This window comes from Penicillium crustosum, assembly GCF_028827405.1.
Source record: "Penicillium crustosum strain IBT 35664 chromosome Unknown utg000001l_segment0_segment0, whole genome shotgun sequence".
NCBI lineage: Eukaryota > Fungi > Ascomycota > Eurotiomycetes > Eurotiales > Aspergillaceae > Penicillium > Penicillium crustosum.
Genome location: NW_026623122.1, coordinates 3,267,567 through 3,295,509, shown reverse-complemented (window position 1 = coordinate 3,295,509; position 27,943 = coordinate 3,267,567). Strand labels below are relative to the sequence as shown.

The following is a 27,943-nucleotide window of genomic DNA, read 5'->3' as shown; positions in this document are numbered from 1 at the left end:
GGAAAACCCGAGAGTACAAGAACTAGATAGATACAAGCAAGAGAGACGCAACTTTACAAGCCCTAGATAGTCCACAGCGCCATACCTAGACCATCATAGAAGATGCCCTCAGAAGAATAGCAAATACAAAGGATGTGCATTGGTATCAAATGTGCCCCCGGACATCCGTTTTCCATGCCCTAACTGAAGGAAACTTCATAACCTCGTCAAGGTGTTGTTGATCTGAAAACCAAGATAACCGTTCCACTCATCCCAAAGGGAACCAGAGAGACCATATTCTCTGATCATATTCATATGTTTTTTTGGGGGATTTCTTCTGTCATTCCTTCGATATCGTTACACGTCATACTGAAAAGCAAAATGATAACGCCGTTGATGGGTCCGTGTCGAGATCGTGAACTCATCATGATTCCGAATTCATGAACTTGCAAAAAGGCGAGAATGGGCGAGAAATAAAACGCAATTTAAGATAGGCTGGCGTGCAGTTCGCGGGCACGGCGAGCGAGGGGTGAAATGTGTCGCAGGATTGGGTCGTGCGGGTTGCGCTCAACGACTGACATGTACAGGGTATTGAGGCGCTGGCTCATGATATCCAGAATGCGAGGTGCGACTTCACGGAGATCGGTGTCCTAAAAAAAAAAAGCCAGAGTTGGTGAACATGTTACAAAGATTTGGAGAGGATAATGACATACCCTGGGGTTCACGTTTTGGAGAACAACCTCAAGCCAGTGGAGGCGTTGGGCAATGTTGGTCTGCATGGTAGTGGTGACAGCAACGGCCACGGAGAGCATGACGATCGCAGAAAGTCGAGACAAGTAGGCGGGGGATATGTGGACAAAGAAGTTGTCAAACAGATCAGCCTGCTGGTTCGATTGGAGCCACTAGGAAATTTAACGTTAGTGGGAACATTGAATAAATGGAAGCAAATGTTTGAAACCAACCTTGATAGTGCCCTGCTCGTAGTGACCGGTATTGATAAGCTGCACAACATCTCCCATTTCGACTTCCTCGGGGGATCGCGCGACAGGGGAAGCGACAGGAACCGGGGCCGGCGCCGGCGCCTGGATAGCCTGAGGCTGAAGCACAGGCTGAGACAACGGCTGCGGCATGCGCACGTTCTCACTTGGTTGTCTAGTCGAGGAGCGCTTGTTGACATTCAAGACCTCGTGCTGCGGGCTTTGGATTTGCTGAATTTGGTGGCTCTGGTTCGCGGCCAGCAAAGAAACGGTCTTGGACAAGCCACGCAGGACGGTCGACATTTCCTCGATCTTTGCGGTATCACTCTGGCGCTGGGCCTCGTAGTGGCTGATCTGCGCCTGGAAGTGGCGTTCCATATCCGACTCCACCTTCTTCGTGGTACGTGCCAAGCTTTCGATCATGGGGGCAATTGAAGATTGCATGACCCGGGTAACTTCCGCCTCAATGCGAGGTGCAAGCTTCTGCGCAAGTGAATCGGAGACGGCCTTCACCACAGGTGCCTGCTGCATAGCATTGATGACAGCCTTAGGGAGAATCTGTCGCAACTCGTCATTCAGCGCACCTCCAAGCTGTTGAGAGATAGCGCCGTTCAGTTGTTTGTTGACTGCTGTGGAGGTCGCATCGGTAATGACAGGAATAACATCGGTCTGGATACTGGCTGAAACAATACGCGTCAAGTTCTTCTCCACGTTGTCAGAGAGCGTGCTAGAGACCAGGCGCAACACTTGGTCTTGCTTGGCTGACGAGGCAGCCTCCCAGCTGCGACGTTCATCGTCGAAGCGGCGATGAAGGTTCTCAAACTCTTGGCCAAGACTCTTGTTGAACTCGCTTGAAACACTGCCCTGCAGGGTCTGGATGTGTTTGTTGAAAATTTCACTTGGGAAACCGAAACTAGGCACTGCGTGGTCGGCGGCCTGAGTCGCGCCCATCGCCGCAGTAGAAGAAGCAAGAGTCTCGAATTCCTTTGCAGCGCCGGAGGGGACTGGGAGAGGTTCGACACCAGTAGTGACGGATGGCTCCTTTGCCTTGGCAGCTTCGGCGGCGGCAGCAGCCTTCTTCTTCTTTTTCTTCTCAGACTTCTCAACCACAACAGGTGCCACTGGTGGCTCACTAAGCTCTTCCTTCTTCTTAGCCAATTTGGTAGGCGAAGCGTTACGCGAAGGAGCAACACCAGAAGCCAATTCTCCAATCTCTGGCTTTTTCGCTGATTCCTTGGGGCCAACGCGAGACTGGATAGAGGCCGTGTCACCGTTGACAGATGGCTCATCGGTGGCGTATGTGGGGAAGGTTTGAAGGTCGCTGATTTCAATCAAGCCGTGCTCCATTGCATCGATAGGACGAATAACCTTGTTATCCGCAGTCCAACCCAAATCCTCCTTCTTGATGTTCAAGCAGGTCACACCGCGCGAGTGCATAACGTAGAGCTCGAACAGGGGATTTTCCTCAGTGCCACGTTTGTCAGTAGCGGACTTGGTGATAGGGAGAAGCTCCAAGCTTCTCAGTTGACCCTTGGAACCGAGAGAGATCTCCCGAATTCCACTCAAGCAAGCAGTAGACTCGGGCTTGGGTAGGGTGTTGTCCTTATCGTTGAGGTCTCGGATATAGGCTGCCTGCGACATCTGAGGCAAATTGTACCGAGGAGCCGAAAGGTGAGCAAAGTAGACAGAGTTACGTGTGGGATGTCCAACGACAATGACCCCCGATGCTGGGTGATAAGCCACACTACAGATGGCATCGGACTCGTTCTCGTGGGGGAACTTCAACTCCTGCACGGCCTTTCCCAGCCCAATATCCCAGAGCTGCAAGGTGTGGTTTTGCTTGAGTCCAACCAAAACATAACGAAGTGCCATAGATCGCGAATAAGCGCGAAGTTTATCGAGGAAGAGGACCGAAGTAGGCCAAGACTTTTCGGTTGGGGAGCCAGTGACAAAGGTAGTCAAGGGCACCCGGATCTCAGCCGGAGCGGGGCCTTCCACAAAGCTCGCGTCATTAAGCATATCATTTATATCCCAGAAGCGCAACCGGCCAGTCTTATCCAAAGAAGCGATGACGGAATCATCATCACTGAAAGCGAAGTCTTTGCCGGCTTTACCAGTGGAGATCTTCAATGCGCGCTCCTTGAAGAATTTCTCAGTGTTAACTGTACGCTGAGTACCAGAAACGCCGTAGGTAGGGTTCATTGCTGCCTTCGGCGAAACAACGTAGATGTTCTTGCCCCGGCCAATGGCAAACAAGTTGGTGTGACGAGTGCTCCGCTTGGCCCGCGTTTTCAGCTGGCCACCAGAGGTGTTCTCGTCTGAGGCCGGGAAAGGTGGGAAGATCAAGCTTTCGCTTTCCAAGGCATCCATATCAAAGAAATCCTTTCCAGCACGCGAGATCAAAGCCCAGTATACAGAGCCGCTGACTCCAATACCGAGGATAGCCTGGACTTCAGAGTCACCGGCCGCAGAAGGAGCTGTGCACAGGGCAACGTTGAACACTCGATCGCGGGTGGAACGGAAAACCTGTCGGTCACTCCCATCATCCTGTCGAATAATTCTGATTCCACCGGTTTTGGCGAGCGCATACACGATGTATTCGGATGTAGCCGCAGTCAATGAGCGGTCAAGCTGATCGAACTCCTTCTTCAGACGAGCAATATCCATGACATCGTCATCGCGGAAGGTCGTGAGTTTTCCAGGCGTAGCTTTCACAGCAATGGAGATGAATGGCCTCATTGGGAAGTTGTGAACAGAGACAACTCGTTCTTCTTCCTTTTCAGCGCTGTCTTCCGCACTCTCCCAGCTGTCAGCTAGAGCTTCAGTGTTCTCAGTCGCCTTAGGGGCAACTGGAACCGCGGGAGGTTCCGTCTCCTTCACGAGCTCGTCAACCTGGGCCAAGCTTGCTGCTTCTTTAGCTTCAGCCGCAGTTTCGCGCAAATGACTAGCGATCGACGAAATAACTGCTTCAGAGGGTTCCTCCTGGACAGTAGAAACAGCAGCCTTGGCTTCCGTTGCAGCCTGAGGCTCATCGCCGCTGAGAGAGCGGCCAATCTCATCTACGAGACGACCGACGACCTCATGCACGGCCTCCCTCTGACCTTCAGTCAAAATTGGCGACTGGGTCTTCTCTCTGGGGGGCGCAAGCTCTGGTGTCTGCGAAGGCTCCAGCTTAGCAGAAACGTTGATCTTTTGTTTCTGCGTGACTTCAACGGCCGGGCTCTGGATGCCAGAGTTAGACTGGGGAGACTTGTTCACAGGAGAGATAGCGGCCAATTGGTCAAACGGATTGACATAAGTGAACATTGAGTCCTTCGAGGTGGGCGATACGACCGTTTCCGGGTTCGCAGGCGCCTTGGGACTTTCATCCACAACTTCCATAAAAATATTCTTGGATGGCTGGTTCTGACGTTCATCGGCGACAGCCTGGATATATGGTGCCTGCTGAGTTGAAGCCAGCGCCGGTGATTCGGCGACAGCAGGACCTGGCTGAGAACGATTGAGCAGGCGAAGTAACATATCCTGGGTGTTCTCATTGGGGCCCTCAGGCTGACCAGATTGGAATGCCGGAGCAGGGCCAGCAGGAGCAGTCACAGGGGCGGCAGAGGCCTGTTGACCAAACAAAGTAGCAACCAAGTCAGACGCGGAAATATTTCGTCCGTGCGACGCAGGAGCTCCCTGGACCGGCGGAGTCTGCAAGTGCTCGGGAGCTGCAGCTGGGGCCTGCGGCTGAGGAGAAGCACCGGGACGCTGGCTGAATCTGAGGAGATTCAAAAGGTCCACAGATCCTGGGTTGGTATGCTGCGGTTGCGGCTGCTGGGGCCATTCGCCCCGAGGAGAAGGCACATTAGGGCTCAAGATATCAGAGCCCTGATGAGGGGGTGCATTCATTGGGGCAGGACTTTGGATATTCGATGATACCGAAGGATGTTGGTAGCCATGCGACTGGGGATGAGGGTAGCTCTGGCCATCGTAAGGTTGCTGCTGCGGAGGGTGCGGCGGGAACAGGCCGGGCTGGTAATACGATTGGCGCTGGGCCTGAGCCTGAGCCTGAGCCTGAGGATTATCCTGGCCAGGAGTGTTTGAAGGAGAAGGACGTGGCCGGATACTGGCTAAGAGAGCCTGGAGATCGGTGGGGGTGGACATTTCTGCCGTTACGCCGTGGTTACAGGCGACCTCCGCCGGTAGGATCCAAGCTTTGCAGAGCTCTCAAAAGCTCTCTTTCGAGAGGGGCAGAGTATGAAATTGGGAATCACAAAGGCTAGAAAAGGCGACAAAATAGCAAATCAGAGATAACTGCAAGAAAAGAGAGATGAAATTGAAGAACGTGGTGAAGTAGAGAGGAAGGGTGAAGGAGAGAAGAACTCTCGGTAATATTGTTCGAGCCGTGGGTGTGGCTGAGGCTGCCGAGTTGTGGCGAACTGTGGCTAGTGTTATTTCTTGCCCGACCCGCGTCATTAGTGATCAGATTGCTTTTATTTCCTTTAGCCCACTTTCACTTACTGAGTTCGAAGGTGATGAGCTCACTGGACTGTCGGGATATTTTAATTACGTCAAATAACGCTCTTGTCTATCTATCTGCACCTTTCCGCTAAAAGGCCAGCGCCCGCAAAACCCATCATCATCATGTTCTGTCTACGAAGGTGAGAGATGCAAGCAACCAGCAACCAAGCAGGGGCATCGTGAAGACTAACCGATATGACCGATATTGCAGCTGGCTACCTCTCCTTTTCATCCCGACCAACGCCTCCCCGCTCTTCATCATCTCGTTTGTTGCGTTGACATACATCATTCACCGGCCATGTATCTACTGCTCCGCATTGCTCCTGATTCTATTCGTCTCCTCATGTCATTGGTCAGACCGTTGTATCTTTGACCTACGAAGTAATTGGTTTGCACCACGCTATACCTCAGAACCTAGCGGTTATGCTATCTCAGGCAATGCAACCTCCGAAGCAACAGTGTCTGGTGAGGGTCTGACGGAATTTGTGTTCGATACTATAAACTCCACTGCCAAGGTCTTGGCTAGTGCTGCGTTGGAGGGCGTCCAGCAGCGACTTTCCCCCGATGGAATGGAGTCAAGGCCTAACGAGTGGACAGGAGTTGGGTTGGAGTGGATGCGCAGCCTCTTGGGGAGACGGGAGTGGACTCTTCCATGTGTTGACGTCAAAGTCCGACTATGAAGTGTGCAAAAGTTTTGATTAAGCATGATTCCCCAGTTGATGTATTCCAGTGAGCTTTTGATTTCTCATACATTATTTACGACTCTTGTGTTTTCAGTTCATGTGCTGCAGATCTCGACATGCTTCCTTGAACACCCATGAACAACCATTGTACATACCCCATGGTATATTAATATATCAATCATTGAATAGCTTTTTGTTAGAGATACAGGTTCTTCTGCTGTTATAACTCAACCCAAGCAGTAGCCACGTACGGCATAACGCGATACTTAACTTGGAGGGGAAGACGCCCTCTAGACCGAGCCTAGCCCTTACCTATGTGTCCCTCGTGCCAAATTTAAACATCAACAACGATGAAGACCAAAGGAGCAGAAAAACAGCTAGTATTCCTATGGGGATGGGACTGACTGCTATATATATGCACCACGGACCAAAGGGAAGCCTAAGCTATGACATACAATGACAAGATCCCCAACTACCATGCGGCTGAGAGCTGCAAGCAAATTACATAGAATAGGGCCTATCGTTGCCATTATTTGAGGCTGGACAGATACCGAGTCCAATAAGGACATTTTCAATCGATGGAACACAAGCGACACATGAGCAGAGCTAGATCCGAATCTTAGTTTTTCTTCCCAAGACAGAGTCGGTGAAAGAAAAGAATATACCTGACTCATAGAAGTCGTCAAACACTTCTGCAGAGCAGCCGGATCACCATTGGTAATGGCATTAGCAATGCACGTAAGTTGAGCCGTCAAATTGAGACAAGCAGCGAGGCTACACGCCTCTGGGAGCTGCCGGACGATATCTAGATTTTCTTGCCGCACTATACATATGATTTGTATTAGTATGCTAGCTTACTCAAATTTCATTCGAAGAATAATTAGGTTTATAGAAAGAGATCTGTACAGGAGGGTTGGATGCGGGTATTATTGGCTACAGGAGCTATTCCTGCAGCAGAGGTCAACCCTGAGGCGAAGACGAGAGCAGCGATATTGAGACGCATATTCGATAAATTTCGGAGAGAATTGAAAATGAAAAACTGAGATAGATGGGCTCAATTTTGGTATTTGTTAGGTTATAAAGGGACGGGGTTACGCTGTTGTTAAATTACATAGCTGGTTATTATATACACCGGCGTTTTAGAGTCGTTTTCAGCAAAAAAGAGACGGACATCTAACTCTCGGCACGAACATCACATTGGGGGCCAATTGGTAGATGGGAATACGGACGAAGTGCAAACTAGCATACCCAGGTGGTCACACTGAGTTGCATTAGAAGGCTTGTCTTTCCCCAATGTCTTTCCCCAAGGTCCATATCGGCGTAGGTAGGTAGCATCAGATACTACCTAGTCAATATAAGAGACCCGAGAGGAGTTTACACAAAAGCCTTCCCATGAATGGGTGGGAATCGGCTGTTTTAGTTAGGGCTGATGAACTCGGAAAAGGTGAGATAGCTAAAGTCGATTATTTGACATGGGTTACAACTAAGTACATGGTGAGGAGGTATCTGCCCGGAAACAAAATAACGGATAAACGCCGACGGAAAAGTGGCCGTCCTGAAGTTGGACCAGGAGATCAGAACTCCGGGTAAGTTCATAAAACATAGATAGGCTGGAACGAGTCATAAAGTAAGGCATGGTAACCACCGTAAAAGCAAGAGATGGCAGGTGAATCGTGAAACATGACTCAAGGAAATGGGGTATCACAACGTCGACAATCCCAGTTCAACATCCGGGCTCGTAAACAAGCGTGAAGAAAGTTATGTGTGGCAGAAAAATAATTAGAGACGTTAGAATTCGCACGCAAGAAACTGACGAAGCAAAGTCATAGATGATGCAAATGGCATAATTATCAGATCAGTTGTAACCACCGCCACCCACGGGCAGAGGCCAGTCGTCTTCAGTGATACTGCTCCAGAAGCCCCAGACCCCGGAGACAGAAAGGAGGGTGAAGAGAGTTTCGAATAAAGCTCCATTGATCTTGCCATCCGTGGCCTGGCACAAGTGGGTGCTGATCACATAGTTGAAAACCTGACCAATCGCGAACAAGATGCCAGCACCGGTGAGATACACTGTTGCACCGTTAGCACATGGTCATTTTGAGTCCAATGTGGTGTACTTACGCATTGGTCGGAACTCGCCCAGGACCCGAAGCACTAGAACGGCCTCCAGGAGGTAGAACAAAACCAGACAGACGAGCGGGAAGAGTTGGTATAGAACGTAGAGGGCGATGTTGCGATTTGGTGGTTCATGACTTGACTGGAAACGGCCGGTCCAATCGAATCCGGTGTCCAAGGCAATATAGCCTGTCCCGATGAAGAGGGCCGCGGCAGATGCGCATATGAGACCGATGGAAGCCGCGGTGCCGTCGTCAATTAACTGGAAGCCGACAAGTGCGTTCATGAGAAGGACCCAGGAAGTAGCCGTGATCGCGGCGATGTGTACTGCAGAAAACCCCTAGATGCTTCTGTCAGCCGAGGCCCCGGATCTATCCTGTAGAAATCCTACCTTTCGGGCTGCGTCGTTCAGTGGGAAGCCACCCACTGTGAAGATTTCGCAGATCTCAATGACGATAAAACCGAGCAAAAACAATTGCATTTCCCTGCGCGCACCATTTCGTCAGTTGATAGTTCCATGGCGAATAAAGATATTCCATACCTCCGGCCGACAGCAGCGTGCTTCTTGTCCGATCTCCATATCATACCCGCGGTCAAGACAATGGCGATGAAGGCGAGGAGAATCGAGCCTATCAGAAATCAGCCATCGTGCTCATATCATTTGTCCCCAATCGTATCGGCCTCGGTGTCGACTTCGTAGATCGTACCTAAGTTCCGAAGATGTCTCTCCCCGGTGAGAGGAATGCCGGTCAGATCGCACGAGCCGAAGGCAACAGCCGCAGTTTCATTGGTGAGAAGCTGTACGCGACGAATGATACAGTCAGTTGACAATTATATAGAGTCATAATAGGGGGTTTTCAAACAGATCTCACTCACATTGCAGACTGGTAGGGTTGAGTCGCGACAGAAGTTCTGTGGTACCCATACAGGTGTGCGGTCAGTATCTGCCCATTGGAGAGTCAATATCCAGGTCGATCTACACTTACGTGAAAGTTCCCGAATTGAGTGGACCCCATTGTGAATTGGAGGTTCAAGCGAGAGTCAAAGAGGGGAGGTAATATTGACAAAGACTGTTGAGACTTAAAAGTTCAAAGATGGGGGACCTGATCTGCGCGGAGGACCGGTCCAGATCGGTAGATCTCTAGTGAAACCAGGTTGAGGTTGAGGTTGAGGTTGAAGTGGAAATAAAAGTAGGAAGTAGAGAAGTCAAACTGTGTGAGTAGCTGTGCAAGAGAGCGAACTGTGAGGGGAAACAAGAAATCAACCTTGGAAGATCCCCACGGGTTACTCGGGGGACTCACAGGGCTGGCGCTAGTGCTTAGGGGGAAAAAAAAGGCGTCTCTTCCAAGTTTTCGCTCGAATTTCGATTCAAAATGCAAAATCAAAACAAATTCAATTTGGCAAATGAATCCTTGGGTCCAGTCGGCTAATAATAGTACATCCGTGGAAACACTCTTCCCGTCTTACGTATAGCCGGAGAGGTATTCAACCGTATAAAATTGCTGTGTGTACTCCGTAGAGAGGACTCTTTTTTCTGTTTCCCTTTGATATTCTGGATACTTGCAGATCTTATCTAGACCTACTGTTGATATTATTTTCTTTTCTTCTCTATTTTTTCCCCCTTCTTTTTGGGAACAAACTGGTTTACCTCGACCCTTGCTGGAGGCAATAATATATGGTCGCCAGGTCGACCAGATGGATTCAAGCCACCATTTAGTAAATGCACCTGTGGATACATATGATCCTCTCTGAATTTTGCATTTATAAAATTTTTGGATTGTGATATATGCACCCGATCATGTTTTGTGCCTGCAGTGCTGTACCGTTACTCTGTACTCTGTACCTCTACGGAATATCCACATGGTACTTACTATATGGAAGTATACCCCTTAAGAACTCGATCCAGTCCCATTGGAAATCAATTGATTCACATCCAATATTAGCGAATCAGCCCCTTCTGCACGGTACCCCATGCAGTTTGACAATACTCGAACGTTCCTCTTAGCAAACATCCTCAATCACCAATTTTTGCCCATCATGATCGCCCAGATCCAGCTTCAAGGTGCGCCCAAACAGCTCGAGGAGCATCTCAAAGCAGACCTTGGTAATAGCTGGATCATACCGACCCTTGCTGAGCTCATCACGGATAAAGGCATCTGGATAAGACTTCTCGTCAGCACATTTGTGTTTGGTGTTAGGAGATTTGTTCAACTCACGTTGCGCCCAGGCGACTTCATAGAAACTGAACAAGACGCCCTTATCATGCAGGGTCTTGCGGATGAGATCGCGTCCCTCGGGCGGGACGTGGTTATCGTTTTTGCCGAAGATCTAGATATTTTGTTTAGCAGTTGACCCAAATGAGAACAATAGGGACAAATAGAAAATAGAAAATTTCACCACATACCATTAACATCTCACCCTTGATATCTCCGGCTCTCTCCAAACTATCATCATTCTTGCCGAGGGCAAGGGTCTTGCTGTGGATATCCGTGGCAAAGTAACACACGCTCGCCTTGACCCGACTATCCAGCGCACAACGATAGGCCAAATGGCCACCCAGACACATGCCCGTGGCACCAACTTGTCCATTGCAAGTGGGTAGCGAAAGCAGATAATCCACGCTGAGACTAGCGTCTTCATCATAAGCGGCAAGTTTCTGATAGACAGTCAGCGGCGGAAAATTAACTTCCCCCAAGAAGAGCCCAATAAAGAACAAGAATAGGAAACGCAAGTAAAGCATGTGCTCGTGGAAGCTGTGTTATTTCACATACCTTGCCAATCTTCCATGCATTCCCCTTGTCCGTATCCTCCGCGTCATACTTCAGAGCTTCCGGACCAGTGAATTCATGGTAGCTCGAAGGAGCGACACAAATGTAGCCCTGGCCTGCGATCTGGCGTGCAAAACGTGCCACGGGGCCCGTTACTGCGGATCGTGAGCTTTAGTTGAGGTCTTGGGGGAATGATCGTAAAGGGGATCCGAACCTTGATAAATCTCGCTGAAAACTACGACTCCGGGGAAGCGGGCTTTGGGGTAGCCCGGGATTGTTGGGTGGAAGACATAGATACCTGGTAAATTGTTAGAATTGGCATTATAAAGGAGCAATGGTTATATAGAGGAGGGGGGGGATGTGCTATATAAGAGGGGACAATAGTGTACATACGCATCGTCCCCTGTCCATCCGCTGTGGTGGGGACATCATGATACGATTCTTGGATCAGCATAGTGTGTTTCTTTTCTTTTCAAGGATAGAAATATATTGAAATAGAATTGAGAAATCAATTGAAATGACCTCAGGAATACACACGAGGCGCGGCGAAATCATTATCGATAACACACGCGGGGCAGTCATGTGCTGATACTGGCCAACATCTGAACACCCGGTTTAATGTACTCCGAAGAGTTCTTTACTTTTGCCTTTGAAAACAGCAATTATGGAATTGAATAGAATATTATCTCTTCACATTTCGATTAACTTCGTAGTCCGTGACTCGTCACAATCGTTCACAAAGTCATAAAAAGCCCCATGGTGGATTCCAAAATAACTTAAGACCACCCTACGATGGCCCGAACATCTTGCTTCATAATCGACGCAGGTATTAATAGTTTATTTGACGTTTTGTTTTATACATATGATACACCAAGTTTGTATGGCTGAAGGATGGTCTGCTTAGACCTAAAGAAGAAGAAAATAATCCCCTGGGCTCCCAACTACTGAGCTTCCAATGAGTCCAAGGGGACGCAGCGGGCTGCGATTAGAAGACGTACTATAGTATACAAGGTTAGCCACAGACGCTGGGAAAGCCTTCAAGATCAAGTTACTCACAGGAATGAACAGGTAAGGCACCTGGCGTTCGTATTCGAGCCAAGTCTCACCGTATTTGGTGCGACACCGTTGGATGTCACGAAGAGCACGGTGGCTGATCATGCAAGCAAAGAAGACAGGGTAGAACCAAGGGAACGGGCTTGAAAATCCGGTAATCAAACCCCAGTTCAGAGCGAAGTAAAGATCGCACGTGTAGTGGATCTTGCGGGCCTTGCCATCTATACGATTGTGAGTATCGGAGCTTGTAAGATTTTGATATTTGGCATGAACTTACACCACCCATCTACAAGAATCTTTGAGCCATCAGCTGCAGTAAGAGTCTTGGGGTTCTCCACTGTCTGCCAAGGAAGCTGGGGGAAGGTGTTGCGAGACACCAAGGTACCGCGCTCCTGCTGGCGGAAACGGTTCTTCTGGCTGTTGGTGGTATCCCACACCCAGTAGACGAACAGGTAGGCGACAAACAGGAAGGCGAGGAAGTAGCGGTTCCAGCGGTATTCAGCAGGGTCGTGGTTGGCGAGGTAAATGGTGCAGTGGCAGTAGCTCAGAGGCACACCAGCCAAGTTCCAGAAGATCAGCATGAAGCCCCACTTCTCGTAGTACATATCCCTGTAAACTGTTAGGAAATTATCATGATGCTGGGGCCGGAGATACTCTTACCAGGTGGAAACAATGCACTCCTCACCCTTGGAGCAGGCATTGGCGTAAAGGTAATGAGCCATAACAAGGAACATAACCTCGCCGGACACATAACCATACAACTCCCATTGGCGGGCAGCGGCACCCATAGACAGGCCGAGCAAGATGTACCAGGGCAGGCGGACCTCGAAGAACATCTTGAAGTCGAGGATCTTGAACATGCGGGGGTTGAGTTCAGCACCCATAAAGAAGTCATAGATCGGGTAGCCGGTCATGCGGTGCTCTGCGCCACGCGCCAAAGCCGAGAAGTAGGCAATGAAAGAGACGATGTATCCAGACAGGATGGCAACGGTGAGCAAGGGGCCGAACTCATCAATGATGGTGTACAGCTTGAAGACCCCAGTTACGTGCGCAATCAGTGCCAATGTAATGCTGGTATAGAAAGACCATACGCCAGAGCAGTAGTATGGCAGCTGCTTGCCACCCATGTGTGGCAGGGGTCGACCCGTAACGCTCACACCAGGAAGAAGCACGTAACAGGCACCCTCGAAGATGAAGAAAACCCAGTAGATAGTCCATGCCTTGACCGATGGGAAAGCGCCGGTGTAGACCAGATTGACCAAGTGTGCGAAAAAGTCGCTGTAACTCTCGTTCTCCGCGGGGCGAGGGAATTTGCCGTCGTAGTAAGTGGCACCAATCCACATGTAGTACATGAGCATGGGGAATCCGATCATCATGGACAGAACTCCCAAGGAGCCACCGAATTCAAAGTGTCCGCTGTAATCCACCTTAGGATCGAGACCTTCCTCCCAGCCGTCCACCACGCGCGATGCGGACTTGGGCTTAGGAGTGGTAGTCTTGCCATTGGTCGTGACCTTTACCGGCGTATCATCCTCTTCGATCTTGACCTTGGCTGAAGTACGACGACGGGAGGCGGACTTAGATCTTTCTAGGGAGGGGGACGGAGCAACCTCATGCTCGCTACCCTCGAAGACAGAACTATTGCGGGTGGCACGACGGCCGCCGGGGGTCTCAATGAAGCCGGGACGATCCATTTTTCTGGAGGAAGACAGAATTCCAAATTAGCTTGACAAAAAGCCTACTATGTGCAAGCCAAAATTTCCGGGGATTGGCAAGATATAACCCTGGATGATCCAGGGTGTGGATACGTCGCAACAGAGATCCGGTGGAAACTACTCACTTAGGGGTCTTCCCCGTTTGAGAGCGGGTTAAAGTCATGGTCGCTCAATCGGAAGACCAAGGTTCCGACTGCAATTGAAGGTACGGAAAGGAATGACTGAGGGTAAAAAGGAGCGAGGGTGAAAAAACAGGAATGCCCTGAATGTTTACTTTGTCCGCGGGCCCCATCCTAATTGATTACATAATGACTAATTTTAAAATCTGCGGCCAATTTGAGGTGGTATCTATCTGGGTATATTTGGAGTCTATAATGGAATCTTTGTATTCTTTTCATAGTAATTGTAGTAGTAGTATTAGTTGAGTAGTGAGAGTTGTATGAACAAAAAATCAGAGAGAACCCAAGGTGTACTTTGGGTAGTATAGTATAGATTTCCCTTTCATAGATGCTAAAAGGGGCTAAATGCTTTTCTTCCACTAAGAAATATTTCCCCCCACAAAGACAATTTACCAAGAGAGAGCCCTGGAATTGGTTGAGTGTGTCATTGTGGGGGAGCTCGTTGTCAACTGCCTATTTTGATAATTTAGCAAACCCTACCTACTCCGTACTTTGTAGATAGATCTATGCAAATTTACCCCCTAGTATATCTCAACATTAGAAAAGACCCCTGGACGGTGTATTATGCTTTGGACTTTTTACCGCATTTGTATACATATGGAAATACCCCTCAAAGGACACTGGCATGTTCTTTTATATAACGTCTCTTATATCATATTAAGCCAAATGGATCAGAGTACTGAATTAGAAATGTAATTGTGTGTTTGTTTCATTCAAATATTCTAATAAATCTAACAGTACCAGTAGAATAACATATAGGCACAGGCGAGAATCACAGGTACTAAGTCAACAACCCGAAGAGTCGGGAAAATGGACCATATATGATAATGCAGTACAAGGTCAATGGGAATTGAGAAAAGTACAATAAACAACGAGGCTTCGTCGAAGCCTATGCCCCTCTCTGGCTGCTAGTGGCCATCAAGGTAATCTTAGTTTTGTTTTTCTTCTTTTTCTTACCCGCACTAGGATTGGTATTTTGGTCCCCAGATGCCGTCTGAGCGAGCAGCTCAGATTCCTGCTGGGCAAAGAGCTCATCCTCCCAGCCCTGCCGCCACCCGTCACTGTGTATAGCTCGCTGAGCCCCAAGGCTTGGTGACAGTGAACCCACTGCCGTCGTGCCCCAAACAGTGCGGAGACCGGGGGGACTGGTGGAAGGAGAAGCCAATGCGCCGAATCCAGATGATGAGCGTGGAGGAGAGGCCGAGGAGGCAGCGGCGGGGTCAAACAATGTAGAATCCACGTTGTGAGGAAGTGGTTGGAAGTCATGAGCAGAGAATGGAGCTTCACTGACGCTGGCACTTCCAATGCTTGGCCGCTTGCGCCGAGCGGCTGCCCACCGTTTGTCATCTTCCTCCTTCTCCGCGCGAATGCGATCCTTTTCTTCCCGGGCTTCTTTTTCCCGGTTACGTTTTCGGCGTCTATCAGTCTCTGCGCGGAAACGCGCCAGAACCTCGGGGACAACCACGTCTCTCCAGTCGCACTCCAGGAAACTAACCTCACATCCCTGCGGAAGATGCCCGAGATATTTCACTCGCTTGCGAAGCTCATCATCCACGATGTGGCCTGTTGATATGTGCTCCACCCGTGGTAGGATAGTTGCAGGGAACAGAGAATATTCCCCAAATGCCGCCTTGAGGATGCGAATATCCAAGGACGATAGATAGAACTGAGGCAACGCCTGATAAAAGTGATATGGTTGATCTGACCCGGAAGACACTGGTGTTTGCTTGCTGGAGCCTTTCTCTTTACCTTTGGCACTGGATTCAGGATCGAGATGGACCCCGTCTAAGGTTTTAGAGAGATGATCCGCTTCGTCTGATGTAGCCGGCGTGGGTGCAATAGTGCGTTCCTTAACTGGCCGGACCTCGGGCGGATTGCCAATGCCTTTCAGCTTCTCCTTGGCATCCTTGATGGAACCAATTGCTTTTCGAGTCCAAGTATTCTCATCACCAAAGAGAAGCTCGTCTTCGACTTCCTGTCTGTGCAGGTCTTCAATCTCAGCATCATACTGGGCAGTCATATATTCTTCGCCACCTTTCATGATTCGAGCATAGTCGGCAACTTCCGCCACATGATACCACGGAACATCCTCGCCTGGACCAAGTGTCTCAGATCCATCACGAGGCAGAGCAAGAGTGCTGCCTGACTCTCGCTTTACAAGTCTCAATACAACATCACCACCTTCGACGGGAAGATCACCTTCTTGGCCACGGAACCACCTGACAGGTCGGGTCTCAGAGATATACACGGAGTCCCAACAGATAGGACATTTCTTCCAACGGTGCCGTTTTTCAGGGACTGTGTTATCGTCGTCGGATGAATGCATGTATCGGATAAGACATGGGAGGCAGAAGATGTGACCACACCGGGCCATCCGTGGTGCAACCGGAGTAGAAAGACAAATGGGACAACTAGCAGCCTGTGTTTGAGCAGATACCAGCACTTGAAGGACCGAGGCCCAATCAAGATGAACATCGGCATTGGCTGCCTGAGCATGGAAATTTTGATTTGGCATCACAATAAACCGGTAATTCGCGTGGACATAACGCGATTTGTCTACTGCACCCGCTCCCCAGGATGTATACCGTCGAATGTTGCGAGGAGGTGCTTGGTATTGCGGGCGGGGTGGAAGTGAAAAGTTCATCAGGTGAGTGATGGACGTCTGTCCCTTCCGACTAGTCGTGGATTTCATGGCGGCCTATATAGTATAACGCCTCCAGGGTCAGCAGGCAGCTCTTGTGGAAGATAGACCTGTGAACCCACCGATTCGTTGTACTCGTCATCATCCAATAACCGAGGTTTTCTTTGACGGTTATGTTGACTCTTCCGAGCTTGGTTATTCCTTGGGGTGGCTGAAGTCTTCGATGATACCCCTGGCCGAGAGCTTGCAGGGCCTCCTACGCGCCTCTGAGAGCTGCTGTTGTCCGCTAGAGCTGCAGAGTGGAATGGAGTAGACGAGACCGTGTTTGGAATGTTTACCGCTTTCGAAGGGGGCGGGTTTTGTCCTGCATTGGATGACATATCTATGCGGTATTTGTCCTGCAACAGTGAGACCCCAACAAATCCAACAAGGTAGAGGGACGAAACAAGCCAGTTGGCCGAAATAGAAGATGAGGGGTGTGCTATGGGGGACTGGATAAAGCCAACAACTGATAAGATGCAATCAGCTAGCGGGCAGTAGATCGAGTGATCCACCAGATGCCTCAGAATGAACCAGAAGAGGTGAACGAGAATGAATGGCCCTAAAGGCCATGTAAGAATAGTAGTAAGGATCGAGGGACGGCCCTCAGGGTGCCAGATGATGTCGTGAAGGTCTAGTTTCGCCCCTCTCGGGTTACAAATCGCAATGTCACGTGACCCAACAAGTCCCGACACCCAATTCGGTCTCGGTCCCCTTCAGCTTCATTTCGTTTGACGGTGAATCAGAGGTCTTCTTTTTTTTCTTTTACTTCTGCTCACTCGCTTCTCACCCCCACCTGTCGGCTCTCTTCGCCTAGAGATTCACTTGTACAGCGATCTGCTTCTTTCTCTTGTTTCCTCACTCCGATCTGGTTTGCCAGTCTCCTTCCAACCAATCCCCAGCAACCCCAACAGCTCTTTTGACCTAGTTCATCCTACACTCCCACTCTCCAACATATCCAACAGCTCTTACTGAGGCCATGATGGCTGCCTAAATGCGCCAGCAGCTCCAGATTTTTCTTTCCTCTTGACTGCTATCGCGCATGGCACTCATTTGAGGTAACGCGTGACCGAACGTCAAGACAACTTCTTTCTCTAGCCAGCCCAAGATGAATCACCACCTCCCTGCCATGCCGCATGGGCAGCTGCCCATGCCTCCTTCACGGCGCCAGCAAGATTTCTCTTACAACGCCGCGCCTCCCCACATGCGATCACCACAGTACATGGGATATCCTCCTCATATGAATGGCCACATGCCTCATCAACCATACTCATCTCAGCAATACCCTTACTGGTACCCACCATATGGACATATCCAGGGCCCCCCACGTCCATACCAGGCGCCCTATGCACCGATGATTGTATCCTCTTATCCTCACTCGCAGCCTGTCATGGCGCCCACGCATATTCCTCATTCGATGCCCATGCATCAAAGAACTCCGACTCCACTGCAACCGATAATGTCTCCATCCGTCATGCATCCATCGATCCAGCCCATTCAGCCCGAGATTCAGGAATACCCTGCTGTTCTACCGCACTCGGTCCAGGGATATCCCATCGCTTCGCCGCCACCGCGATGGGAGCCACAGTCAAACTTGCCCCCGAAGCCCACTTTTGCCGCACCAGTAAGTGTTTGATCTCATCTTGTATCAAAATTGTATATTTTTCTAACTGTCAGTCTAGATTCCTTGGCTTTCTGTTCCTGAGCAGCCCTTCCCGGCCAGAATCCCTCGCAGGCGTCGCAAGGGCCGTGTCATGCAATCATCGGTTGAGCTTCCTACCAAAGACACGCACATGGTCATCAAAGGAGATGGAAACGAAGAGGTTCAACCATCAAGTTCATCCACCCAAGAATCCTCGGAACCTCAAACCCCAACAACCACCACATTCCAACAGTCAGATGCAGACTCCACACAACCCACCACTCCTTCATCAGCTGCGAGATCACAGGCACAGTCGAAAATCTCAAAGCCTGCTCCGGTTATTCCAGTGGTGCCCAATGTCCCATCTACCCCACGTCGCCAAGCCAAAGATGGTAGCGTCGCATCTGAAACTCCTAAATCAACTGAACCTGCTACTCCTGCCCCAGTGGTCGAATCTGATAAAACTCCTTCCACCGAAACCAAGACAATCTCGCCCGTATCAGCTGCACCCAAGTCTTGGGCTGATTTGGTCCGTTCGAAGGAGTCAGCAAAAGCAGCAAGCGCCGCCGCCGCCGCCGCTTTGGCTGAGCCACATGGATTGCCTGTTCAGAAAAACAAGTCCCTTGCAGATGTCCTGAGCAAATTAGGAGAAGATGTCACTCAATACAGCGACAAGATCGCTTTCCTTGAGCCTCGGGGACTGGTCAACACTGGAAACATGTGCTACATGAACTCTGTGTTGCAAATTCTTGTTTCTTGTACCCCATTCTACCAGTTTCTTGATCATCTTGGCCGACGTGCTGCACACACCTTCCACAGCGATCTTCCCTTGATCGATGCGATGATCATGTTTATGAAAGAATTCCGTGTTATTGACGCGGCTACTTCCGAAGACCAACTTCGTCTCAGATTGAAGCCCAATGAGCTTGAGCAATATGGCGAGTCTTTCGTTCCTGAATTTGTTTATGAGATGGTTCGACAGCTGCCACGATTCAGGGACATGCGACGTGGACATCAGCAGGATGCTCAAGAGTTCCTAGGCTTCCTTCTGGAGGAAATGCATGAGGAGTGCGCTCGTGCCGAATCGCGCACTGCAGCGAAGGAAAGTGGCGATTCTTCCGTCGATGGCTGGTTAGAAGTTGGCCACAAGCAAAAATCAGCGGTCACCCAACTGTCTGGCTCTCTTGCCGCTGAGTCGCCGGTCACCAGAATCTTTGGGGGAAAGCTTCGCTCGGAATTCAAGGTCCCTGGCAACAAAACTTCTGTCACATTGGAACCATACCAACCTTTGCAACTCGACATTGGAGCGCATGACGTTCACAACATTCTCGATGCGCTCAAGGGAATGACAAAGCCGGAAAGCATCCAGGGTGATTTCAACTCGTCGCGAGGACCCAACATCACCGCCACCAAACAAATCTTCATCGAAACCTTGCCCCCTGTCCTCATTCTTCATCTCAAACGCTTCCAGTATGATAATGTCACGGGTGCCACTCAGAAGATCTGGAAGAAGGTTGGATATCCCCTAGACCTGGAGCTTCCACGGGAGGTTTTCCCACCTCATCGGCGTAACGCCATGGCATCCCAGGGAGGTCCTCCGAAGTATCGCCTTATGGGTGTCATCTACCACCACGGCAAGAACGCCAGCGGCGGTCACTACACAGTCGATGTTCGGCGACAGGAAGGCTTGGAATGGATCCGCATGGACGACACCTCTATCCGTCGCATTCGCAGTGAGGACGTGGCGGAAGCCGGTGGCGAGGAAGACCCCAAGCTTCTCGCTGCTGCTCTTGAGCAGCACAAGCACGGAAAGATCCCGAACGGCAATATTTTCGACCATATCGACCAGGACGACATGGATTTGACTGACAGCGATAAGGGCTGGAGCCAGGTCAATGGCAATGGTGCCAACGGACATGCAAGCAAGAAATCCGTGAACGCAGTCACTCCCCCTCCCGCCGCTCCCTCCGGGTCCCGAACCCCCCTGGGCCGCTATGGCTCCCGTGACAACAAAGTGGCCTATCTATTGTTCTACCAGCGAATGGATTGAGGTTCCTCGACCCGAAAGCTTCACCAGTAGGCTGGGCATCCGTTCTTCAACGACGCATTGAAAAAGCATCATACCCACTAAATCCTACGACACATCAAGTTTTGTGTCTTCCACAAAGTCATGCATTTTGATCCTCACTTCAGAGGATTATCTGCCGCCTGTATTGACAGGTCATACATAACACCCATCAATCTCGGCGAGCTCGTTCCATTTTTGTGTTTACAGCTCGCCTCTGCACATGAAACACTGTTTACAATGGAGCCATCTGGGGAGAAGAACATAATATAGGGCGCGGCGGTCCCTTGACATCTATCTCTCTCCCCAAAGGCTTCTTGATCATATCTCACTTTTGCTTCACAAAAGCATTTATCCCAACTCCGTTTTGACCTCTTTTTTTTGCTCTTTTTTTTTTCTTCCAGTGCGATGAACCCGAATCATTTGCTAGTCCACAACCCATTGTCTTTTGAGCCAATAGTTTTTTTTTCGTCGAGCTCTGGGCTGTATCTTATGGGATATCGACCTCGGTTTATACCCCTCTCCGTTTTCTCATGGACACATTCTTCGAAGCCATATTGGCTCTATCACACACATGCCCAGGACGAAAAGAATGGATCTCCATGCTGTTCCTACCAAATTCTTTATGTACTTTGCCATGTCATTCGACATCTGGCGTCGATACAGGAGATACTGTGACGAAGTCACGAATTTTCTTGTCTTGATCTTGATTGCTTTGTCTGCATAGAAGGGTGTCGAAGGAGGCTGGAATTGTTCAGCCTGGGGCGTCAGGGGCGTTTCTTGCTCGTGTTGGGAAGAGAAGGGAGGTTAACGATGCAGACCTCGGTGGAGATTGGAGGATTGGAGTGTGGAGGTTACAGGTTGGGTGTCTGAATTGCGTGAGAACGCAGAATACCTGATGTGGTATGTCAAAAAGCCTGTTTTTACCCAAAAAAAAATTTCAAATGAAGTTTCAAAGTCATCTTCAGAGTGTAGTAGTAGTAGTAGTAGTAGTAGTAGTAGTAGTAGTAGTAGTAGTAGTAGTAGTAGTAGTATCACCACCTAACTACATGTACTATGGATTATTTCAAATATTACGTAGTTTATGCATATCTCCACCTATCGTAGCGTGTATTGGCATGTAATTTCAATACACATAACTCGGGACAAGACTTGAACGGCTAACTACATCTCTACCTAAACATTCCAACACCTATATCATGGATTGGGACAGTCTCTTCTTCAACACGGCAGTCCTAATCGCCGGGGTCTTTGTTCTTGACTATGGTGCAGACAAATTCATCGATCACACTGTAATTGTAGGACAACGACTAGGCATCTCCCCAACTCTCATTGCCCTTTTGACTGCTGGGGCTGAATACGAAGAGGTACATAGCTCAAGCTTCTCCAATCGGTCTATACTGACAAGCTCTCCCTAGCTCGCTGTTGTTGTCGCTGCAATCCTGCAAGGTCACACCCCTTTAGCCCTAGGAAATGTCATGGGATCTTCAATTTCCAATATCCTCGGTGCCTTTTCGCTCGGGCTTTTATGTCATCCAGGCGATAGTCCCTTTGACAGTAGTGCGAAGATATACTCTGCACTCCAATTCTTCATCACGACTGTTTTCATCATCTTGGCATACTTTCATCAGCTGAATAGAGTTACTGGTGGGCTTCTCATCGCTCTCTTCGCCTTTTATATCATCTCTATTGGATTTGCCATCTATAGAGGTATCAGTGAACCGCCTCAGCTGTCGGACAGTGAAAGTGACAGTGACGACGAATCAATCGATGTTCATGGCGAACCAACATTGGGGCAAAGTGCCGGGCAGTCAGCCTCGGAGTCTTCCCCTCTATTAGGAGATACAGATGTGGACAAGAAAAAGAAAAAGCCTCCCCGACCGCTTTATCATCATGTTATCCAGCTTATTTTCGGATTGCTAGCACTCTCCTTGTCGGGGTACATCCTTGCCCACAGCGCAGGTGCTATCGCCAACTCTCTCAATCTGTCAGGTACTGTCTTTGGATTAACCGTGATTGCTTTTGTCACAACCCTACCGGAGAAGTTGGTTGCGATGCTCAGCGGATTTCGTGGACAAGGAGGCATAATTGTTGCAACCACAGCAGGGAGTAACATCTTCCTACTAACGCTATGCGTCGGTGTTGTTGCGGTAGCGGGAAACCCCCTGGATGGGTCAGATACCTTTGTTCTGTTTGATCTGGTGACAGTATGGGTGTCCTCGCTGTCACTTGTTGTGGTCGTCTTTCTAGGACCCCACCGAATGGCTGGCCTGGTACTTCTTGCCGCCTACGTGGTTTTCTTGGTCATGGAGTTCACCGTTTTCAGGCGCTAGATCAGGGCATCCCACTTCGGCGCAACTATCGCAAGGCCAATTCAGCACAAACACCCAAATGTACGGAGTTGGATGTATATAGCATGTAGGCTATACTCGATATGACGTATAGTGAACCGAGTTATACAGTAATGAATATATGCAATCAAGCATGGAAGACAGGCATTCCAGCATCGCTCTTGGCTTCCACTTCCCCATCCTCCACAAACTCAAATCCAAGAGCCCTCCAGTTCAACTCCTTCCTCCAATGTAGCCCATAGTATCCCCTCTCTTCCTGTCCATCAACCGCAGAAGTATCAGCCTCTGCATCTTGATCACGCTCATCGGCCACAGGACCAACGGCCGGCTCAGAAGACAGGCCGCCACTCTCTAACCTCCCACTTCTAGGGAAGATGACAGAGCGGAACCGGGAGAGAAGCATGCCCATAGAGCAGCAGAGACACGGCTCATGGGAAAGGTAGACGTCCAAGTCTGTGCAGAGGTAGCCACCCTGCGAGCGGGTGCGAATACGCGGAGCTGCGGGCGTTGTAGCTGTGGTAGAAGAATCCGCAAGTACCACGGTAGATGGGGGAGGAGCGGGGAGAGGTGGGTGTTGGAGCTGGGATTGCGAGGGGTCTGTAGAGGTGTCGATAGTCAAGTCGGATTCGGGATTCGGGACTTCGTGTTTCCTCTTCAATGGAGAGGACGGCGATTGAGGTGGGTTTGAGGAGTTGGGGGATGCACCAGGACGGTGTCGGTATAAGAAGTATGATTCGAGGGCGCTCAGCTCTGGCTGGTTTAGTTCTGGCTTCAATGAATCCGCAGTAGCTGTTGATGCAGGCATGCCGTCAGAACAATCGTGTTCTCGGCGCCAACGAGCAATCAGCTCGACGGCACGCATTAACGCGTGCAGTTCAGGCCCGCCCTCGATATCTGCATCGTATGTCTTGCTCGCTGGGTTCGGCGCTACCCCAGTGTGCAGCTGGGCCTGGGATGGCGCGCCCGCCTCGGATCGAGAGTACCGTGCATCACCGGCAACTGCGAGGACTGCTTCGTCCCATTCTGATGTAGTGTCATATCCGGCCTCATAACCTGCCTCGGTTATCTCTTCTTCAATGGCAGGGTCGACTATCACTGCGCCTACGCCACGGCCTAGCCCAGATTGTTCTGCTTCCTCTGCTACTTTGCGCGCGAGGGATAAGTAGTACCCTGCTCGTGGTTCAATAGATTCTTGTGCGCGTTTTAGGGTCTGAGGGGGCGGTGCAACAGTTGAGCGGGGTGCTGCTGGGTTGAATATGACTGGCCAGAGGGTCTTGGTCCATTTTTCGGCTTGAGTTGTGTTGAAGGGGGGTGCAAGGGGGATTTTGATTGGGTGAAGTTGAATAGTAGGGGAAGGGGGATCGGAGGGTGAAGCTTCCTCTGGCGTTTCATTTGTAGTCGCAGGATCGTTTGTAGTGGCCGGCGCTGTGTTTGGCGCAAACGGAGCGAGCAGAGCCTTGACTGTGGTGAGATCGGGCAATGGTGGTGATATGAGGACGAAGATTGTTTGTGCCGGGGTCTCTAGAGGAACGCTCTGACTTTCAATCGCTGCCCTCAGCGGCGGTGGGAGCAATTCTCTTTTGGCGAAGCGACGGAGGTGGGATAGCGGAAGGGAAGGGTCTCTGGGGAAAGCCGTGTCGATAGCCCTAAGGAATCGATTAATGTGGTGTTCGAACCGGCAAAGTATGCAAGTCGGTAGTTTACTTTATCACCTTGGATGCAGACTTCACATTGACTTCTGCGACAAAGGCATCGCCTAATCCTTGGTTAATCATGGTGTCGCAAGAAGAGGGCGATAGTGTAGGTCATACCGAATTCCTCTTGGGGCCTCGTCTCTTGGACTGTTCGAATAGGGACCACTTGCCCACTAAGGGGCCTGAGGCCTCTAATTGTCTTTTCGATGTCCATTCTAGCTATCTCGAATGGCACCCAGTCAGGCGCGGGGTGAAATAGAATGTGTCAAGATAGGTTTCAGGATGCCCAACCAATAGTATAGCCTAAAAGTGGTTGTAAGTGATAGTGCTTTGGAATTGCACACTTGGGCCTCAATTGCCGACCTCGACTTCAATAATTCAGTGAAAGAGGAAAGCATTCACATGAGGACTCGAAGAAAAGAAGAAAGCTATACAAAGTTAAAGAACAAACAGTGCAAACTTGGTCTGTCCCACGGGTTTGCCGCTAGACCGTTTTGGGTCTTTGGTCTCTACTTAGGTAGGTATAATATACTAGTTACATACAAAGTATGTAGTTTCGGATTCTTCGAGTTTACTTAGTATGAATGAACATCTATTATTGTTCAAATGTAGTTCAAAAAAAAGCCTTGAAAAAGTCTACCAAAACTCCTACAACATATGTAGTACCAAAAGGCCCGACAAGGCTGCATAAGCAGCCGACTATTCTTGTACCTGCATACATAGCACGCGGAAGATCTACAATTTCAAATGCTCGAGGTATGAGTGGATATTTGAGATTTGTATGGTTCTAAAAAAAAACAGTTCAGACGATAGGCGATTTGATCATGGATATCACCCATCATCCCCTAAGACATGAAACGCCGAGTACCCTGCGGGAAAAAAAATCGCTGAAAAGAAAGAACAAGGTGTTTCCCATCGACCTTTTAGTATATGCTGAGATAGATTCCTGTTCTAAAAGCGCCATTTCTGATGCCGGTGCTCCTTATTAGATCAAAAGCAATGGTGCATCGAGATCCGACACCATCCCCCCTTAATGCAAGTGGTATGTATTAAATCACACCGCCAGTGACTCGGCGGGTGATAGGCAGAAGAATCCACTCATCCATGGCTTGACTCGAGACCGGCCCGAGTGGTCCAGGGCAGAAAGTAATTTGCGTAATTTTGTGCAGATTTCGCATGGGCGGCGTAATTGGGCGTGGTCCAGCTTTATGCTGGAATAGGACCGGCTGCTGGGGCAATACCCGTTACCCCGGCTTTCGCACTGCCATTCTGGCAGACACCTTCGATTTCAAACCCGTCGCATCGATCGACGAGGCTCTGATAATAGTCCACTAGCACTTCCGGTTGTGGAACAATGCGCCATTCGACTCGGAACAGGAAATCAAGTTCGAGCATGGCCAGTTCCGTCATGCCGATGCCACCAACTCGAGCGTACGTTTTGTTGGTCCAGAAACTGTCGCTGAGTCCCTTGCTAGCAACTGTGGCGCTAGTGATCAGGAACCGATGGATGGTCAGGCTGGAAACGGTGAATGCGGGGTACAGTGCGCAGAGTCGATCGATGTAGTAGACCATGCTGAGGAGGATAGGGGGTGAGAGAGTAGCGTGGGTCGTCAATCGCTGGAGGTAATCTTGCACGGAGATTCGAGGGGGAGAGCGCGAGTGGAAGCGAGTCAAACGACCCTGGTGGAGGGGGATCTTGTCGTTGAATCGGATCAGCTCCATGAGCATGCTGGAAATCAGCACGACCATGTCGCGGGGGTCGGCCAGTTCATATTGCGTGGGCAACATCTTGACATCTGGTTTGGAAGGTCGCAGGCGCTTGGACTGTGATCTCTCCAAATCTTCGCCATCGTATTCCGTTGGCGTCGCATCCGACGAATGATGGTCCCGTTGGCTGTTGCGCTTGTTGGAACCGGAGGTAGGGGCGGGCATCGAGGGGGCGGGGGAGGAAGTCGGAGGATTTGTGGACGTGGCAGCCGCTGGGGTGGTTGCAGTCGCAGCGGAAAAAATGGCTGATTGGGGGGTCGAAGCCAAGACCGAATTATTGACTAGGGTCTTTAAAGTGTCGGTGGAGGAAGATGCGCGCCTGCGTTGAAGATCCGAACTTTCAGGAGAGGAGGGATCGACAGTATGCCGATTCAAGGCTGACCGGAGTTCGTCAATAGCCAAACGCGAGGATCGAGGACTATTGAATTGTGGAGCGCCAGTCGGCTCATAGTGTGAATGGGAATGCGACCCCGAAGTTGAAGGAAGCGGGGAGCGTAACGCAGCCGTCGAAGGCGAAGGCGAAGACGCCAACATGGTTTAGGGTGTGACTAGGTTATTAAGGAATGTTGAGAATCTGAGCATTCACAGTCCAAGGTGAGACCACGTGGGCGCACAGTCAGGGCGCGCTGTGGATGGCGTGGGTGCACGGCCGGCCTCATCCTCAGAGGCTTAGAGGAGAGGAAAAGCAAAAGGGGAAACTTGCAAGATTATAACAAATAAGGAAAGAGGAAAGAGGGGGTATGTGGTCAAGGGAATAATCCTCCGAATGACCTTGGACGAGAGAATAGGAAGGGGGCAAAAAAGCCGGTTGAAAATCTTGTTCTTTCAAAGTTCGTCAGTGAGGTAATTACATCGATGCTGTCAGTGGCTGGATGCCGCCGGTTACTGTAATGTGACTGTATGTGTATTTTTTTGGGCTACTAGTATTTCTTGGCTGTATTAATATTAATATATATTAATGTACTATATAGATATTATATCTAACGATACATATTCCTTACATCTTGGATAGTTAGTTCAAGAGTATATATATATCTTTAATCTGTTCAAACAACCCTCCTGTGTCTGGTATAGCACCCTATACCATTTTACATCTAATGCGACTTTATGTTGTACTACCGAGCGCGCCGGGAAGCGGGGGTAAACTACCGGTACTCTAAGCTGCATTGGGTTAAAGTGCCAAGAGAATTCAAGTATACAATTGTACTTCTGTTGGAGTGCTAGAGTTCTAGATGCAATATATCGTAGATGGCGCCTAATTAGAATGATTCGATCTACATGATTGTCCTGACAATATCCGTTCCCAAACCCCGGATCAGCAGTATGTCAGATTTGCTGCAGTGCTGCATAAAGGTGAGAACTGATATTAACTAACGATCAAGGCCTTACAATATGGCCTACACTATATAGCCCTGGAGGCTACTTAATATACATTTCAGTGCGGGGAGTATATAGTACTAGTATGGGGTACCCCACAGCCAAATATTGATTAATATCCATACATTCCTACTCAGGTGATACCCTTGTAGGATTGAATACGCTCCTCTTTTCATGCCAAGGCAAAATAATCTTGGAAACCATGCTAATCTGTAGAGTTAGACTTCAGATGCCTCACACTTGACAATAACTTTTCTATGCAGATATTATTAGTTTAAGTGCAGTATCTAAATGTATACAACACACAAATATCCATGGATGTTCTGTAGCCATGGCTCAGACCAATTAAGGCCGAGTACTGCGGTCCTTCCTTAATCCGGGACCACTTTTCAGAG

The 27,943-nt window shown here is 49.7% G+C and overlaps 11 protein-coding genes across 11 annotated transcripts; 3 read left to right on the top strand and 8 right to left on the bottom strand.

The window, feature by feature from the left end:
* Positions 1-419: 419 nt before the first annotated feature.
* N7487_001245 (uncharacterized protein) lies at positions 420-5,102 on the bottom strand (the record flags this gene model as incomplete). The annotated part of the gene is made up of 3 exons (XM_056868993.1): positions 420-629; positions 693-881; positions 942-5,102. The coding sequence occupies 3 exons, from the start codon at positions 5,100-5,102 to the stop codon at positions 465-467; spliced, it is 4,515 nt and encodes a 1,504-aa protein (XP_056733777.1). The 3' UTR covers positions 420-464.
* Positions 5,103-5,582: 480 nt separating this feature from the next.
* N7487_001244 (uncharacterized protein) lies at positions 5,583-6,139 on the top strand (the record flags this gene model as incomplete). The annotated part of the gene is made up of 2 exons (XM_056868992.1): positions 5,583-5,599; positions 5,671-6,139. The coding sequence occupies 2 exons, from the start codon at positions 5,583-5,585 to the stop codon at positions 6,137-6,139; spliced, it is 486 nt and encodes a 161-aa protein (XP_056733776.1).
* Positions 6,140-6,643: 504 nt separating this feature from the next.
* On the bottom strand, positions 6,644-6,963 carry N7487_001243 (uncharacterized protein; the record flags this gene model as incomplete). Its single annotated transcript, XM_056868991.1, has 2 exons — positions 6,644-6,748; positions 6,808-6,963. Coding segments are annotated over 2 exons (261 nt in total), but the record flags the coding sequence as incomplete, so codon positions are not given.
* Positions 6,964-7,997: 1,034 nt separating this feature from the next.
* On the bottom strand, positions 7,998-9,273 carry N7487_001242 (chitin synthase export chaperone; the record flags this gene model as incomplete). The annotated part of the gene is made up of 7 exons (XM_056868990.1): positions 7,998-8,212; positions 8,264-8,597; positions 8,649-8,742; positions 8,799-8,886; positions 8,965-9,055; positions 9,134-9,169; positions 9,244-9,273. 7 exons carry the CDS (start codon positions 9,271-9,273, stop codon positions 7,998-8,000), a joined length of 888 nt encoding a protein of 295 aa, XP_056733774.1.
* Positions 9,274-10,258: 985 nt separating this feature from the next.
* Positions 10,259-11,479, bottom strand: N7487_001241 (dienelactone hydrolase family protein; the record flags this gene model as incomplete). The annotated part of the gene is made up of 6 exons (XM_056868989.1): positions 10,259-10,413; positions 10,474-10,585; positions 10,662-10,913; positions 11,029-11,180; positions 11,240-11,323; positions 11,419-11,479. The coding sequence occupies 6 exons, from the start codon at positions 11,477-11,479 to the stop codon at positions 10,259-10,261; spliced, it is 816 nt and encodes a 271-aa protein (XP_056733773.1).
* Positions 11,480-12,010: 531 nt separating this feature from the next.
* Positions 12,011-13,772, bottom strand: erg4 (c-24(28) sterol reductase; the record flags this gene model as incomplete). The annotated part of the gene is made up of 4 exons (XM_056868988.1): positions 12,011-12,022; positions 12,082-12,299; positions 12,356-12,687; positions 12,739-13,772. The coding sequence occupies 4 exons, from the start codon at positions 13,770-13,772 to the stop codon at positions 12,011-12,013; spliced, it is 1,596 nt and encodes a 531-aa protein (XP_056733772.1).
* Positions 13,773-14,861: 1,089 nt separating this feature from the next.
* N7487_001239 (RING-type E3 ubiquitin transferase MAG2) lies at positions 14,862-16,993 on the bottom strand (the record flags this gene model as incomplete). The annotated part of the gene is made up of 2 exons (XM_056868987.1): positions 14,862-16,670; positions 16,736-16,993. 2 exons carry the CDS (start codon positions 16,991-16,993, stop codon positions 14,862-14,864), a joined length of 2,067 nt encoding a protein of 688 aa, XP_056733771.1.
* A 767-nt stretch (positions 16,994-17,760) lies between these two features.
* Positions 17,761-20,344, top strand: N7487_001238 (mRNA-binding ubiquitin-specific protease UBP3; the record flags this gene model as incomplete). The annotated part of the gene is made up of 2 exons (XM_056868986.1): positions 17,761-18,276; positions 18,335-20,344. 2 exons carry the CDS (start codon positions 17,761-17,763, stop codon positions 20,342-20,344), a joined length of 2,526 nt encoding a protein of 841 aa, XP_056733770.1.
* A 1,214-nt stretch (positions 20,345-21,558) lies between these two features.
* Positions 21,559-22,692, top strand: N7487_001237 (sodium:calcium antiporter; the record flags this gene model as incomplete). Its single annotated transcript, XM_056868985.1, has 2 exons — positions 21,559-21,726; positions 21,778-22,692. The coding sequence occupies 2 exons, from the start codon at positions 21,559-21,561 to the stop codon at positions 22,690-22,692; spliced, it is 1,083 nt and encodes a 360-aa protein (XP_056733769.1).
* Positions 22,693-22,837: 145 nt separating this feature from the next.
* On the bottom strand, positions 22,838-24,485 carry N7487_001236 (putative tRNA-specific adenosine-34 deaminase subunit Tad3; the record flags this gene model as incomplete). Its single annotated transcript, XM_056868984.1, has 2 exons — positions 22,838-24,356; positions 24,415-24,485. 2 exons carry the CDS (start codon positions 24,483-24,485, stop codon positions 22,838-22,840), a joined length of 1,590 nt encoding a protein of 529 aa, XP_056733768.1.
* Positions 24,486-25,610: 1,125 nt separating this feature from the next.
* On the bottom strand, positions 25,611-26,705 carry phoB (regulatory cyclin phoB; the record flags this gene model as incomplete). Its single annotated transcript, XM_056868983.1, has 1 exon — positions 25,611-26,705. One exon carries the CDS (start codon positions 26,703-26,705, stop codon positions 25,611-25,613), a length of 1,095 nt encoding a protein of 364 aa, XP_056733767.1.
* Between the last annotated feature and the right edge of the window lie 1,238 nt (positions 26,706-27,943).